Raw genomic sequence first — 16,857 nt, 5'->3', positions numbered from 1 at the left:
TTTCTTGTAAAAATTTTAATGAGACACATTACACGTGGACATCCAGGGGTTAGGAAATAGCAAGTGGATGTTCCACTTTATAAAGTGGGACCCACAAATGGAAATTGAATTTGATTTTTCCTCCCACTTTTCTTTCCACTCCCCTTTGTCCCCCGTACGTTATCCTCTTACTCTGGCTATAAATTGTCAGTTTCTGGTAATGAAAAATATATACAGATACATTTCATCTTCTGCTCCTCTTTCTTTCTCTTACTCTCTTTTCTTTCTTAATTTATTAAGTTAGTTTATTTTATAGCAAATAAGTCTTTATCTTGGGGGTATTTTCAGTTTTTCCCCACTCATGTATATATTTAGTTTATCTTTATTTCTCAGTGCTTGCTAGTTGTGTGTTCTATAATAGACAGCCCATAATATTCTTTTAGGGTTGATCTTTGTGTATAAATATAATGGTAGCCTGTATAGCTTGACAGACAATAATACGAAAAGGAAATTTCCAATTCCTTCTTCCTTTTTTTCTTTGATGTTTTTCATTAATGCACAAAATATAATAAACTTAAATATTGTTGGGCTATGCCCTCGCTACCCTTGGCGCAATATTTAACAAAATTTTGAGTTGCCCTTTTTTTTCTCCTACGGTGTTCGATATTTATATTGAATCCAACTAAATTTGAATTTATGTATTGCAGGATCCATTTCTAAAAATGACGCTTTAATATAAAATAAATTGCATTATCAAAATTCAAATTTGAGACATTAATTAAGAACGGAGAAATTTCAATCATAATCTCTACGTTGGTACTCTTTTGAGTTGTGCATTTGCATATATCTGCTTTTCCTATTTGGAAGCTACACACATCACCTACATGACAGTTCCAATTTAAGTTATATATGCTAAGCATATAAAAAATAATTAAATATCAATACAGTTTAACTTATATAAACTTATAATGTAGCAGTAATATGAGATTACACTCTAATTTTCAAGTCCAAATTAGATTTAATAGGAGTTATCTATTATCTTAATTAATTTAACCTAATAATATAAACTATCTTATTACACCCTCAAAATAATGAGACATAATATAACTTGACTAATATAGAGACCCAAACTCGAGGGAGATTTGTTTTTTTAATCTTTTCATATTCAATTCATAAGTAGTCATAATAAATAAATTCCACCAATTTATTCCACTAAACTCGCAATATTACAATCCAATTCAATTACGTCTTGGTCATTAAATAGAACTTCCTTTCCTAGTACTCCTTCCGTCATAAAATAAATTTTATCTTACTAAAAATTACATTAATTAAAAAATTAATAAATATTATGTGTAGTTTTCTAAACTATCCTAATTAATAAACATCTCTTAAAAATTAAACATAGTTTAAGAAGATGAACTATAAGGATATAGTTAGAAAAACAATAATAATTTCTGTCTTGAATTTCTAAGATAATACTTATTTTGAAATAAAAAGAGTATTTTTTTTTTAAAAGAAAATTGCCAACTTTATTAGTTTCCTTTTTTTTATAGGATCCGAAGATAACCCGCAACCACTACAACTTTTGTCACACACTGGGTAAATTCCCCACTAATTGCAAACTAAACAGAAGATATAAACCGCACTAGTCAAGTTATGTTCGACAGATTCGACTCAGAAGGCATTAAGGGGGATTGATCTTGGATTATCTGTGTGGATCACCACCCTCTAGACCAACTAAGTCATCCAAATGTAGTCAATCATTTTGAGGTCATGAGAACAAAGTTTCCCGAAGGACTTGATAATTTTCCTTTTCATATACTCTCTGTCCTATTTTATGTGACACTCTTTTTTTTTAATCCATCCCAAAAAGAATGTCACATTTTTGTGATTAGAAATAATTTAACTTTAAAATTTTTCTTCTACTTAATGAAATGATTTATAACAACACAAATATCTAAAAATTATTTTAGACTATAAATTTCAAAAATCTTTTTTTTTTCCTTTCTTAAATATTGTATCAAGTCAAATGATTCCCCTAACACACAGATAGTAAGAAATAAAATAAAATCACGTGGCAATTTGGTAAATAACCCCCAATTACGAGGACTTTCCGTAATTATTTCCTTCAAAACCGAAACATGCCAAATCTCTCTCGTTTCCTCTTCCTCCTCTTTTTCTCTCTCTTCATGGCTGCATATTCTGTTACCATTTTTATGAATCGAAGAATCCAAAAGAAAGAAAAAAAGTGAGAAGAGAAGAAAACTTTATATAATTAAGGGAGAAGAGAGAAATAACCCAACGTATAGATGTATATAAAAAAAATTCTATATAGAATTACAAAACCAAAAAAAAAGAGCATGGATTATCGAGTTCTTTCATCTGTATCAAAATCAATAGCACCTTTCTCTCTCCTTTTATTATTGTTGTACATTTTTCCGACGGCTGATACGGCAGCGGCGGCGAACACGACGTACAAGGCTTTTAATCTATCGACGATAACATTCGAAGAAGGATATTCCCCTCTTTTTAGTGATTTCAATATTGAACGATCTCCTGATGATCGAAGTTTTCGTCTCCTCCTTAATCGTTTCTCAGGTAATTAATTTATTCAACTTTTTATTTATTTATTTATTTTCATATATAAATATATGTAAATTTGTAAATTCTCTGTATATTTTATCCTCTTTACTGTTGTTATGTGAATCGTCAATTTATATGTGAATTTATTTATTTTTGCAGGGTCGGGTGTAATTTCAACAGAATATTACAATTATGGATTTTTTAGCGCTAGTATTAAGTTGCCGGCCATATATACTGCTGGTATCGTTGTCGCATTTTATGTAAGTATTTAAAAAGATATTAATATATATATAGTACTTACTTTTGTGTATGTGTATTGTTTTTTTATATGTATATGCATAAAATATCATTTGAGATATTGTTTAAGAGCCCTGATTTTGACTACCTATTTTAGTCATAATATTATATGCATGTACAAAATAAACAATTGTACATGTTCTCAAATTCACAACATTTTTTGAATGAAGAAGCACCTGTGTATTTTGCATGGGGAAAGAGTTATAGGAAATGCATGTAGTTTGATTATTACTATAGTATATTGCATCATGTTGTACTTTTCTATTGCTCATTGGAATTTAAAATAAGTTTGAGAGTTTTTTAAAAACAATCTCTTTATTTTTTGAGATAGTAATAAGGTATACATAAATTATATCATTTCCAAATTTCACTTAGTAAAATTTCACTAAATATGTTGTTATTGTTATATTGAGATTTAAAATAAGTTATAGATGTATATATATTGCAACGTTAAAGTTGTCTTTGTATAGAATGAATAGATTGTGGGTTCCATTTGTGAAATGTACCATTGATATTTCATGCACCAGTGTTGCTTTTTTTTTTTGGTTGTTGTTGTTGCTTCATGTACATATTTTGATCAAATGACTTATTTTGCCAGGGTAGATGCAACTTTACTTCATCGGATTTATCTTGACTCGGTTCTGTCAACGCAAAACATAAATTTATGTGTAAAAATCTATAAAAAAATCTAAACAATAGTAGATAATAAACCCATAAACTTAAAAATACAATGAATTTAATGATAAGAACCCCAAAGATTGAATCCTTAAATCCTAAATCAATGATCTGCCTATGTAATTTGCACATTAGAAAAAAACAATACGTATAAACACTTTTTTTAATAGCTTGTTGCCATATGTTCCAAATGTGGTCCATCCCTTTCTTGATCCCTGTTCGTAGTGGGAACTTAATGCATCGAACTTCTTTTCATTTGTTGCAAGATGTTGTATATTTCATTTAATGATATTTCATATTATGGATATGTAGACGTCAAATGTGGGCACATTTGAGAAGAATCATGACGAGTTAGATATTGAGTTTTTGGGGAATGTGAATGGTCAGCCATGGAGGTTTCAGACTAACGTGTATGGAAATGGCAGTGTTAGCCGTGGAAGAGAAGAGAGGTATAGAATGTGGTTTGATCCAAGCAAAGAGTTTCATCAGTACAGCATTCTTTGGACACCAAAAAACATCATGTAAGTACCTTAGCTTCTCCTTCTCTTTTTTCTTTATTATCAATTTCTATGCTTTTATTAAGTGGCGGTGCCACCTTGTGGCTAGGGGTAGAAAATTATATCATTTATAAATAGTTAAAATAATTTCTTATGTATATAAAGTAGATTTCGAACCTCCTTTGACTAGTCTGTGTGTCTACTTATTCAGATTTTGAACCCCTTATTCAAAATTATGGCTCCGCCACTGCTTCTATCCAGTAGTTTTAGTCTAGGATGTTTAAAAAATTACTCCCTTTATTCCATATTAATTGAATTTGTGAGGCAATACACATATTAAGAAAAACATTCAAGGACATAATTTGAATCATAATTTTCACCATTGCCCTTTGTGAAATCATAAATGTAATTTTGTAAGGAGTATAGTTTATCTCCTAGAAAATATGAAACTTCAATAAATAAAAGGGCAAATATGAAAAAAAATTCAAACATCCATTTTGAAATTTGAACAATTCAATTATTTTGAAAAATGAAAAAAGCCTCAAAAAAATTTAATTAATATAAAATAGAGGGAGTACTTGATATGCACAAATATTTTATCTAAAATCCAATAACCAATTTCTCTATAATTTGAAATTCATAAACTCGAAATAATAAATCCACTTCTAGACTTTCAATAATCTTTTTTTAACACTTGATGTTTATTTACTTAGCCAAACCGACTCTAATTATTTCTTTTGCTATTCTCCTCCTCCGTGCCGAGGTTCTATCAAAAACAACATTTTTATTTCACAAAAAGTAGGATAAAATCTATATATATTCTATTCTTTTCAAATTTCACTTCTAAATTCTTTGTCCGACTAATTTAGATTTGCCCCTCATATATGGGGGGAGGCAATCCCTATCAGAAGTTTCTCTATTTCTAAGTAAAATGCGAGACCTTTAATTAAAGACGGAAAATCTTATCCCTTTAATTAAAGGCGGAGAATCTTACCCCTCCACGGATCCCTTAATGTTTTTCTTATTCTTCTTTATACATACTTCCTCTATTTCATATTAAGTGAATTTGTGAGGCAATGTACACATATTAAGAAAAACATTTAAGGACATAATTTGAACAATATTTTTCATTGTTGCCCTTTATAAAATCATAAATATAATTTTGCAACTAGTGTGATACATCTCCTAGAAAATATAAAACTTCAATAAATGAAAGGGCAAATATGAAAAAAAAAATCAAACATCTATCTTGAACTTTGAATAATTCAATTATTTTGAACAATATAAAATCCTTCAAAAATTCATTTAATACGGAAGGAAGGAGTAATAATTCTCTTTGTTGTGACAAGCATTGGGCAACAAAATTGCTGCAAATAATACTGTGCCTACTTTTTGGCCAAACGCGGAGAGAAATTTCTAAGGAAGAAAGGTTTCGACTCGGTTTTCGAAAAAGTTTGACACAAATTATTTTGTCACCTATTTTGCTTTTGTTGAATAAAAGATAATCGTAAGCTTATGATTTTAGGAAATTTATTTAGTTGATTTTTTGCTGGAAGTTAATTTAGTAAACAACTTTTTGCTCTGGAGTTCTCTTTTCAAGTTATTGATTCTTAAGGTTAATCATTTAGTTAAATTAACGGGTCCGCTGATGCAAATAATTAAGTGCAGAAATGGTTGATTGGCTCATTAATTAATTAATGAGAGCGACTAATCTTTAAAGAGTGTAAAGTTCTAATTGCACGATTTATGGTATTACTTAAAATTCTTTAAAGCTGGAAAACTGGCGTGATTTGCTGTGTTCCAAATGACACCTGTACTAATTGTATATGTACACACTTTTAAAGAGTTTGTCTATACTTTAATATTTTTTTTAAAAGTCAATAATAATGACTTTGAACTTATTTTTTTTTTAAAGTCAATAGTATCGGCTTTGAACTTATTGCTCTTATTTAATGTCATTTGCTTGCATAAAAATTGATTAGTAAATAGTAAATGTTCTTATTAACAAGTTTTTAGTTTTACATTGTCACAACATTTAACATCAAGCTTATATAGTATGAGCTGCTGGAAATACAAAGAAAACTTTGTTTATACCTACAAAATGAACATTAAACTTGAGAAAACAGTAAATAAAGGACCACATAAGTAGGAAACATCAATGTCTTTGTGACTTGCGATGAAGAAATGATCTCTTATGTCTGCTTAATATTTGAATGGAATAAATGATAATACTAAGATCTTTTGTGTTAAGTGCTTTTCCTGAAAATCCTATGAAAAGGGTTAATATGACTAAAATATCATTTGTAATGAACTACAAGATCAATCTCCCGCCAGCTACAATGAACGTGTAGTATTTATTTTGAAATGTTTTATTCATCCTTTTCTAAGCTAAAAGTTTGCAAATTGTTTTAAAAGTTGAGATTGTTTATTGACCTAACTCTTCCTTATTGAGTATGATTTTAATTTCTTTGAAAAATGACTTAAGACCATATTATTAAAGGCATAGATTTGTTTATTTGATATTCAAGCTCTTAAGACTAGCTTATAATCATTGAACGATCATGGTAGATATGCGTCAATATTTCTCTTCTAAAGATTTTGATGATGCTTCCTACTTGGAATTAGTATAATCCATAGTGAATATCTGGTGGTTTTTCCAATATAATCTTAGATTTGTTAAACCATTTAATTGAGCATCTTAGCTAAGTACTGCATTGACAACATGCTTCTATTTGTTTTTCTTGATTCTCTTCTTTAATTAACTTCTTGAATTAAAATGTACCCTTTACAGTTGCACATTACCAGAAAGTTGTCAACCAAATCATTCATAGACCTTCAATATAGACAGAATATTTGAAGACCATGGGCTCAAGTTCCCAACATCAATTTGTGTACATTTTTTCCCTTAACTGTGGAAGTTAAGCATCCGATTCGACAACGAACCTTTTTAGTTGCCTAAGATGTTGAAACAATCATGTAATAAGCAGTGTTATCAAAAGTGAAAAGAGGTCTAAGGTTAGTTGGGGCTTTAAGCGCAAAGCACAAATAAAGTGTGGGTTTTACTGAGAAAATTAAAGGCACAAATGGAGAAAACATACAAATATATATTTGTTTAGTCAAAGACTAATAATTATAAGCATGAATAACAAATATATGGACAAAGAAATTGATTGTTTTTACAATAAAGGGTCAATCACGTTTATTAGAAGTCGACAATAGAGTGGTTCTACCAGCAAAAAGGCGCTGCTTGATGCTCCGATCGAAAACAAATCAATGGGGCATCTTGGTTCCAGGGGAGCGCGGGAACAAGAAACTCCCAGCCAATCCCCCGTTGGATCAAGGACCGCCATTTTGTCTCGGAAGACAAAGAAGTGTGATAAAGATGAGACCGTATACAATGAATATTCATCAAATTGACTATTTTCCGATTTGTTCTTTCGTCGATGGGGCCAAAGTCAAATATCAATGGCTTAGCGTCGCCTCTTTAGGAAATGCTCATTCACAAGGAAAAGTATGTCTTTGAGCCTTGATGACGACACTAAAGCGTACATTAAGTGATGCTAAGCGCTCAATGCATTTTTAGCCTCGCTTCAGGGCTTAAGCGTGCCTTTTAACAACACTGGTAATAAGTATCAAAGGATTAAACTCGTACATACTGACATCATGAAGATTTATTACACCAAGTGTAACTTAACCTTTGTAACAGATTGTGTGTTTTATTTTCTACGTGCCTAGTTCTGCTTATTATAAAAGCTAAACTAATCAATTCAACATCAAAAGGCAAAAGATTTGTTTTTGTCATTTATATTACTTATTAACTAATCCCCAAATTCTTGATTTTGTTTCCTTTCTTTTACAGATTTTACATTGATGAAACACCACTTAGAGAAATAAATCGCCATCCAGCAATGGGAGGTGACTTTCCATCAAAACCAATGTCTTTATATGCCACAATTTGGGATGCATCTTCTTGGGCTACAAATGGTGGTAAAGCTAAAGTAGACTATAAATATGAACCTTTTGCAACAGAGCTTAAAGACTTAGTTCTTGAAGGATGCATAGTTGATCCAACTGAGCAAATTTCATCAACAAATTGCACTGACAGGATTACCAAATTACTTGCTCAAGATTACTCTAACATCACGCCAGAAAGGCGAAAATCCATGAAATTTTTTAGAGAAAGATACATGTACTATTCTTATTGTTATGATAACCTTAGGTATCCTGTGCCACCACCAGAATGTGTGATTGTTCAGTCTGAAAGGGACTTGTTTAAGGACAGTGGAAGGCTTCGGCAGAAGATGAAGTTTGGTGGGAGCCATAGCCACCAGAAACACCGCCCTGGACGGAGCTCTAGGCAGCGGAATAAGGTGGCTGCTTCATCAAAATCTGGCCAACGTGGTTCTGCTGCTGCAATGCGATAATTTGTATAACTAAGGTATACAAGGTGAATATTATGGTGTGTAAAAAAAATATCGTACTCCTATAGTTGGTGATGTACCAAAAGAGATTAGTATATATACACATTAGTGGTATAAATATCAATGTGGTGGTTGGGTGAAGAGTAGAAACCATATCCATTAATTTTTATGAGTAATGGTTTTCTTGGTTTCTTCTCTACGTATATTGGCACTTCATATTCATCCAATTGAACATTTTTACACATTATATTGTAATTATCCTTCGCAATGTAGGGGTAATGTCTGTGTACTTCAAGTCTTCAATGTGGCTTTGTGCACGACTATTTTCTTTTTTGTGGATTCAGTGGCAACTCTTTTGTACAAGGTCAAGCAGCTTCTCCAAATTAGCAGCCCCTAAATTGAAAATGTCTTTTTGATACAACCATTTCAAATAGATGGATTTTACTAAGAAGATGTAGCACTAATTTTCCACCCTCAGTGTGATACAACAAGTTCTCAATTTCACACTCTTCCAGTTTGATTTCCCAGTCCTTATTTTCCCGTATAAGTTTCTTGAGTACATGTAGAACTTTCTGTAAATCAAAGAGAGCATCAACACAACGTTGCATCGTTGTAGACATAGAGAGACCCAAGACCTTGTTAGCATCTTGGAGATTTAGCATTTGTGCTTAGGTTAAGTCACATTGGCTTTAGAATAGTAGGCATAATCGTTTCATTTTCAAACTCATCCTTGAATGTCATAAAACAGTCAACTGAATATGAGTGATTGTTCCTATATATATCTCTGTGCAACCATAATATGAGTCAGTGGTGATATATGTCAAGGTAATGTGTATCTGTTTTTTCCTACGTAATGCTTGTTTGTGAACTGTGTCAACTTAGCTGTTCTCTTGTAAACAAAATTAGTTCCCAAAGCTCTCTACTCTTTATTCTTATATCAAACTGGTACCTTCAACAAAGTTGACAAAGCTCTCTACTCTTTATTTTTATATGGAACTGGTACCTTCATCAATTTTACCTCCTAACAATGTGACATGCGAGAATCGAACCAATTCAATCATACAATTACTGGTCTGATTGACATGTCCAGATCTAATTGTCTTTTTGATCAACTTTTCAGTGCTTGATGAGAATTCATGTAAGATCTTTTGAAAATCTAAAGGAGCATAAGGAGAGAATGAGAAGCTATGTTATGAATGGTTGCCTGGTTTTGGCAGCTATTTGTAACTTTCTCTCCGAGCTGTAGAACTAATGAGTCTGATCAACAGAACCGTCATTTTTCCTAGAACCGTCATTTTTCCTATCTTTTCATACTTCTTCTTCCTATATTATGTGTGTTTATTATATTTACGATAAGATAGATTTGTTTGAAACCAACTGTAGATTATGCCCAAGTTCTAGTATGTATGCCCAAATCTACTGCAATCCTATTACTGCAAAATAACATCTCTAACCTTATCTTGCTTCAATGACAGTGATGGAACAATCATTAATTGAACATTGTTCTGTTTTGTTTGTGGACGAATATGACTCAGCTTCATCTCTTCCTGTGAAAAATGCAGGTTGTTTTGCAATTGGCAGTGACATACTTCCATTACCAAGCATTGAGATAACATCAGACATTGTTGGCCTATCTGTTGCTCCTTCTTGTACACATAATAGTCCGACGTGAATAACTCGTAAAAATTGTTCAGTGTCACAAAGATCTTCAAGAGTTGGATCCTTCAGTTCTAGTCCACACCCTTCTTTCCATAGTTCCCATGCCTGAACCAGAATGATCAATTATCTCAAACTTTATAGCTTTTGTACTTACAATAAAAAAGGATGTCAAGAAACACTTACATAACCTATTAAGTTGAGTGGACGATTGAATTGTTGTAAGCTAGCATTTCTCCTACCACTCAAAATTTCCAACATTAAGACTCCAAAGCTGAAGACATCAGACTTGATTGAGAAAGCTCCTTCCATGGCGAACTCGGGAGCCATGTAACCACTGTGTATAGAAAACATTTTCCACTCACTCAGTATGAATATGTACACATTCTCTAGGTCTATATCAAGAAATAAACTCAACTCACTATGTTCCAACAACCCTGCGAGTTATTGCCTCTGTCTCGTTCTGGTTGAAGGTTCTTGCCAGGCCAAAATCAGCTATCTTAGGATTCATATTTTCATCCAAGAGCACATTACTGGCTTTTAGATCTCTATGTATCACTCTCATTCTTGAGTATTTGTGAAGATAGAGTAATCCTTGTGCAATTCCTTCTATAATCTCAAAGCGTTTCTGCCAATCCAATAGCTTCTTTGTTTCAGGATCTGTCAATGACTGAAAACATTTCATCAAAATTTTCAACAATTACTTGAAATATTAGGTCTTATTTAGAAATGGTTACAAACCAAAAAGGAAGAAGTCCAAGCTCTTGTTAGGCATGTACTCATATATCAACATTTTCTCATCTCCATGAATACAGCATCCTAGAACTCGAACTAGATTTCTGTGCTGAACTTTGGCAATTAGTATAAGCTCATTCTTGAACTCCGCAAGCCCTTGACCTGATGTTCTTGAAAGTCTCTTGACTGCCACCTCTCTCCCATCAGGAAATTGTCCCTGTCATACATTTTTACAGGTTATTACTTTATATAGTGAAAGTGATACATATAACATACTGAAAATGTACCTTATAAACAGGTCCAAAACCACCCTCTCCGAGCTTGTTATCACTCGAGAAGTTGTTCGTGGCTGCTAAAATCAATCCAAAGCTAAATATCTTCAAATCGTGTACTTCCCTTCCATCTTCTTCTTTAAGATTTGTGCTGTTGAAGCTGTCTTCTGCTTGCAACTCACGTATATGCTCTTCTTCCTTTCTTTTCTTATCTATGTAAGAAAAGTATGTAGATATACATACATGCCTAAATAACTGATAAACAACATACTAGTTACTAAATTACTTTTCAGAGACTTACCTTGTAGTTTGAATATTCGATTTTTGATGAAGCAAATGAAACCACATATTAGCATTGTGATAACTATAGATAATACTATCCATATCCAAGTTTTTCCTGCACGCGTAGCATGTTGAAAATTATACAGTTGATTCTTCACTAATACAGTCTATATATTGAAAATTGAAAAACTGCAAAGACAGAGAATGGATAGAAGAACTTTACAAATAGAAGAACTGTATAGAAGGGAGGAAGAGTAGGGGCTGTTTTTAAATTTGCTTAGCTGTGTCAGTTTTAGCTTTTTACTTAGGATCTACTGTATTCATAAACAAGGTGCATTTATGACATAAATACTAACCTTTAGATGAATTTGGTGAAACCAGAACATATCTTTGAACTGCATTACCATTCTCATCGACTCGAAAGTCCCTCTTTCCATTCCAAATCAGACAGCCAGTCCCATTGCTGTTGAGAGTGGTGAATCCAACACAACTGCAGGCCTCCCAGCACTTCTGCATACAATCACCAAGATTAATGCTTGCATTATCATAATAAGTAGTAGTAGTACCAGATGTATCTATAAAGTCTCCTCTCTTTTGCTCAAACTTATCACCACCCTTTCGACACTCAGGCAACTGACTAGAGAAACAACCGTCTTCACTTTCATAACCATAACAGAACTTATTATAACGGGTGTACGTACTACTGTCTCCAGCAACAATAGCTCCATCTGAAAACAACTCAAGACTTGGGAAACTTCCCTTTGTAGCCTCAAATTGGAAGAACATCCCGTCAGTACCGGATACCAAGTTGAGATTGTACCGATAAATAGTAGCAGAATCACGGAATGAAGGTAAGAATGGAAAACCTTGATTGTTCCAAGCCCCACTAGTCCAATAAATCTCGCCCCTTCGACTAACAACTAACTGAAATGCATCTTGAGTTGCCTCCAAACTTAAAGTAAAAGCCCCTGAGGCCGGAATTCTACTACTCACCAACCAAGAAGTTAGAGTCCAATTCTGCCTTGTGGTAAGGTTATAACCAAGCTTCATACCAGGCAAAAGACAACTGGTAGGATGATCAAAGCTTTGCCATAAAATCGTGTTCCGAGTTCCATCCTGAAGCACAAAATTTCCAGAATCTTGAAGCCTAGCTATTAAACTTCCTGTCAATAAAGGAGAGGCAATATTCACAACTGTCTTTCCTCCACTGATGATTTTCAATGTTCCTGTAGAATCTAATGTGAGCAATCCTGAGTTGTTCAATATAGGTGTATTTGGATTGGCTATCCATAATTTCTTCTCTACTGGATCACCTGCATACCATATTCCAAGATAAGTTTTATCTGTTTGTGAGATAGTGAAAAATCCCAACTTGACTTTTCCACCTACTGAATCAAGTACTTGTGAATGATTGAGTACATCACCAGGCTTCATTGAGGTTATTGCATCTACAGATGGAATGTTAATGATACATGTTTGGCTGCAGAATAAGGTCAAGGTGAGGAAGAAAATGTAATTTGCTAAAGATTTCATTTTGGCAGCCAGAAAGAAAGAAATGTTGCTGCAGATAATAATAGATTATTCCTTGTTAGGTTGTTTACTGTTCAAAGCCAATAATGCATTGGAGAAAATAGTCAATTATATTAAACATTTTTCAGCCAAAAATTTTGAAGACTTGTCTGAGTAGAAATATAACCTTACTTGTAGGAAAACTTGTAGAAAGAGACAATCTTTAATTTTCTTGTTGAAATGTGAACTCAATTTGCATTTGGTTTCTGTTCTTTCTTTGACTTTTCTAATTTCTTTTTTCTTCCTCAAATTTCTATGTTTTGTTTTGCTGCTTGCTAATATAACTCAAAAAGATATCATATCTATTTGGTTTTTTGGTTTTCCACCAGAGTTGTGTTTTGAAATACACTGTGAACCTCATTGATGCATTGTTGAATCAAGATTGAGAAAATCCTTAACTCATCTGTTATTTAGACTAGATCAGTTTATAGTCATCCTTATGAATTATGATCTTCAGATAAGTTATCCATTTATTTATGTGGACCATAAGAAAATATCATTATTGATGAGACTCCTAATTTTAAAAATGTACAGGAGCCAATAAAATAGAGAATTTACAATCTTAAGATAGCTTACAAATAAATGCTATTACATTTAAGAGAGAAAATGCCAAAAAATATATATATTTCCATTAGAGTCAATACATTTGAATTCTGGTGCAAATCATTTCACATTAAAAATTGACTAATCTATACCATAAGGAAACATGTTTTTCATGTATAGTTACTGAGTGCTGCACAACAAAGTACAGCAAGACAATGTCTCTAATCTTTATCTTGCTTCAATGACAGTGATGGAACAATCATTAACCGAACATTGTTCTGGTTTGATACCCGATGAATTTGATTCAGCTTCATTTCTTCCTGTGAAAAATGCTGGTTGTTTTGGCATGGGCAATGGCATACTTTCATTACCAAGCATTGAGATAACATCAGACATTGTTGGTCTATCTGTTGCTTTTTCTTGTACACATAATAGTCCGACATGAATAACTCGTAACAACATTTTAGTGTCACATAAATCTCCAAGAGCTGGATCCTTCAATTCCAATGCACACCCTTCTTTCCATAGTTCCCATGCCTAAACCAGAATGATCAGCATTCTCAAACTTTATGCATTTTAGTACTTTAAAGGAAAAAAGGGTGTCAAGGTAAACTTACATATCCTATTAAGTTGAGTGGACGATCGAATTGTTGTAACATAGTAGTTCTCCTACCACTCGAAATTTCCAGCATCAAGATTCCAAAGCTGAAGACATCAGATTTAATTGAGAATGCTCCTTCCATTGCGAACTCGGGAGCCATGTAACCACTGTATAGAGAACAGGAAACATTACCCATTCAGTCAATATGAAAATGTATAAATGAAGTAATCCTATATCAAGAAATAAGGTCTACTCACTATGTTCCTACAATCCTGGCAGTCACTGCCTCCGTCTCATTCTGTTTGAAAATTCTTGCCATACCAAAATCAGCTATCTTAGGATTCATGTTTTCATCCAAGAGCACATTACTGGCTTTTAGATCTCTATGTATAACTCTCATTCTTGAGTATTTGTGAAGATAGAGCAATCCTTGAGCAATTCCTTCGATAATTTCATAACGTTTCTTCCAATCCAGTAGCTTCTTTCTTTCAGGATCTGTCAAAGACAAAGCATTTCACATCAAAATTCCAAACTTACTTAAACTATTACTTCTTTGTTTTGAAATGATAACGAACCGAATAGAAAGAAGTCCAAGCTCTTGTTAGGCATGTATTCATATATCAACATTTTTTCATCTCCGTGAATACAGCATCCTATAACTCGAACTAGATTTGTGTGCTGAACTTTTGCAATGAGTATAAGCTCATTCTTGAACTCTACAAGCCCTTGACCTGATGTTCGTGAAAGTCTCTTGACTGCCACCTCTCTCCCGTCTGGAAATTTCCCCTGTCATAAAATTTTACAGGTAATTCAGTTAATGCAATTAAGGCACTGAAGTTTTTCAAAGGAATAATGTAATTATACCTTATAAACAGGTCCAAAACCACCCTCTCCGAGCTTGTCTTCACTTGAGAAATTGTTTGTGGCAGCCAATACAAATCCAAAGCTGAATATCTTCAAATCTTGGACTTCCCTTCCATCTTCTTCTTTCAAATTAGTGTCGTTGAAGCTATCTGATGCTGTCAACTCACGTATATACTCTTCCTCCCTTCTTTTCTCATCTGTGCAAGAGAAGTTTGTAGATATTTATACATGCTTAACATAATTGACAAAACAGCATACTAGTTTATCATTTTTCACTTTTTCAGAGATTTACCTTGTAGTTTGTGCCTTCTCATTATAATATAACAGATGAAACCAGATATCAGCAAAGGGACAACAATAGCTACTACAATTACTATCCATATCCATTTTTTTTGTTTTCCTGCACAAGTAGGTTGCTGAGTGTTATATAGGTGACTCTTGATCTATTCAAAATATATTAGTTCATAAACAAGGTGCATTCCTAATATAAGGATTTACCATTAGATGATGTTGATGAAACGAGAACATATTTTTTCACTGTATTGCCACTCTCTTCAACTCTAAACTCCCCATTTCCATTCCAAATTATGCAGCCTGTTCCATTGCTTCTGGTGGTGAAGCCAACACAACTGCAATGCTCCCAGCACTTCTTCATACAATCACCAAGACTAATGCTTGCATTATCATAATAGTTAGAATTACCTCTATCGATAAAGTCTCCACTTTTTAGCTCAAATTTATCCCCATCCTTTCGGCACTCAGGCAAGTGCTTAGAGACACAACCATCATAACTTTCATAACCATAACAGAACTCATTATAAAGGGCGTATACACGACTGTCTTCACCTCCAAGAATAGCCCCATTTGAAGACAACTGAAGACTTGGGAAACTTCCCTCTGGAGCATCAAATTGGAAGAACACACCATCTTTTTCAGACACCAAGTTGAGATTATACTGATATCTGTTAGAAGAATCATTCAATCCAGTTAAGAATGGAAAACTTTGATTGCTCCAAGAGCCACTAGTCCAATAAACATCGCCCCTTCGGCGTATAACCAGCTGAAATGAATCTTGAATAGACTCCAAACTTAAAGTAAAAGCCCCCGAGGCCGGAATAGAACTACTCAACCAAGAAGTTAAAGTCCAATTCTGCTTTGTTGTAAGGTTATAACCAAGCTTCATACCTGGCAAAAGAGTATCAGTAGGATGATCGAAGCTTTGCCATAAAGTCCTGTTCCGAGTTTCATCCTGAAGCACAAAATTTCCAGAATCTTGAAGCCTAGCTATTAAACTTCCTGTCAATAAAGGAGGGGAAATATTCACAACTGTTTTCCCTCCACTGGTGATTTTCAATGTTCCTGTAGTATCTATAGTGAGCAATCCTGAATTATTCAATACAGGTGTATTTGGATTGGCTATCCATAATCTCTTATTTTGTGGATCACCTACATACCATATACCAAGATAATAGTTATCTGTTTGTTGCATAGGGAAAAATCCTAACTTGAATTTTCCATCTTCAGAATCAAGAACCTGAGAGTGATTGAGTTCATCACCAGGCTTCATTGAGGTTATTGCAGCCACAGATGGAGGGTTAATGATACATGTATGGCTGCAGAATAAGCTCAATATTAAGATGAAGATGGAATTGGGTAAAGATTTCATTTTTGGCAGGTTCAAACAAAAAAAAGTTGCTTCAGATAATAATAATATGATCATCTCTTTATAGGGTTGTCTGTCTTCAAAGAAAAAAAGTGAACTTGAGAATAGTCAATTCTTTGAAACATTTTTCAGCCAGAATTTTTCAAGATTTTGCTGAGTGCAAATGATATTTGGACATGTTACTTGAAGGAAAGCTTGTAGAAAGAAACAATCTTTACTT

At 33.3% G+C, this 16,857-nt stretch overlaps 2 protein-coding genes across 2 annotated transcripts; one reads left to right on the top strand and one right to left on the bottom strand.

Annotated features, from left to right (window-relative positions):
• Positions 1–2,080: 2,080 nt before the first annotated feature.
• Positions 2,081–8,789, top strand: LOC129889620 (probable xyloglucan endotransglucosylase/hydrolase protein 30). Its single transcript, XM_055965003.1, has 4 exons — positions 2,081–2,577; positions 2,722–2,822; positions 3,847–4,055; positions 7,891–8,789. The coding sequence occupies exons 1-4, from the start codon at positions 2,289–2,291 to the stop codon at positions 8,453–8,455; spliced, it is 1,164 nt and encodes a 387-aa protein (XP_055820978.1). The 5' UTR covers positions 2,081–2,288; the 3' UTR covers positions 8,456–8,789.
• A 1,093-nt stretch (positions 8,790–9,882) lies between these two features.
• On the bottom strand, positions 9,883–16,655 carry LOC129889621 (G-type lectin S-receptor-like serine/threonine-protein kinase At1g67520). Its single transcript, XM_055965004.1, has 14 exons — positions 15,473–16,655; positions 15,267–15,374; positions 14,975–15,171; positions 14,686–14,896; positions 14,368–14,605; positions 14,127–14,277; positions 13,800–14,046; positions 11,754–12,710; positions 11,417–11,512; positions 11,131–11,327; positions 10,850–11,060; positions 10,531–10,768; positions 10,295–10,445; positions 9,883–10,216 (listed from the first exon to the last, which is right to left on the bottom strand). The coding sequence occupies exons 1-14, from the start codon at positions 16,638–16,640 to the stop codon at positions 9,908–9,910; spliced, it is 4,479 nt and encodes a 1,492-aa protein (XP_055820979.1). The 5' UTR covers positions 16,641–16,655; the 3' UTR covers positions 9,883–9,907.
• Positions 16,656–16,857: the final 202 nt, after the last annotated feature.

This window comes from Solanum dulcamara, chromosome 5 (genome assembly GCF_947179165.1).
Source record: "Solanum dulcamara chromosome 5, daSolDulc1.2, whole genome shotgun sequence".
NCBI classification, from domain to species: Eukaryota; Viridiplantae; Streptophyta; class Magnoliopsida; order Solanales; family Solanaceae; genus Solanum; species Solanum dulcamara.
The sequence above is the reverse complement of the archived record's forward strand: the minus strand, read 5'-3'. Positions and strand labels throughout refer to the sequence as shown.

What these genes read in the sequence shown, in the direction of transcription:
- LOC129889621 (XM_055965004.1), bottom strand. Translation starts at nt 16,640, where the DNA reads ATGAAATCTTTACCCAATTCCATCTTCATCTTAATATTGAGCTTATTC. An exon ending in CTTGGACTTCTTTCTATTCG is followed by an intron (nt 14,606 to 14,685) that starts GTTCGTTATCAT and finishes TGTCTTTGACAG; the next exon opens with ATCCTGAAAGAAAGAAGCTA. An exon ending in CTTGGACTTCTTCCTTTTTG is followed by an intron (nt 10,769 to 10,849) that starts GTTTGTAACCAT and finishes AGTCATTGACAG; the next exon opens with ATCCTGAAACAAAGAAGCTA.
- LOC129889620 (XM_055965003.1), top strand. Translation starts at nt 2,289, where the DNA reads ATGTATATAAAAAAAATTCTATATAGAATTACAAAACCAAAAAAAAAG. An exon ending in CCTCCTTAATCGTTTCTCAG is followed by an intron (nt 2,578 to 2,721) that starts GTAATTAATTTA and finishes TTATTTTTGCAG; the next exon opens with GGTCGGGTGTAATTTCAACA. An exon ending in TGGACACCAAAAAACATCAT is followed by an intron (nt 4,056 to 7,890) that starts GTAAGTACCTTA and finishes TTTCTTTTACAG; the next exon opens with ATTTTACATTGATGAAACAC.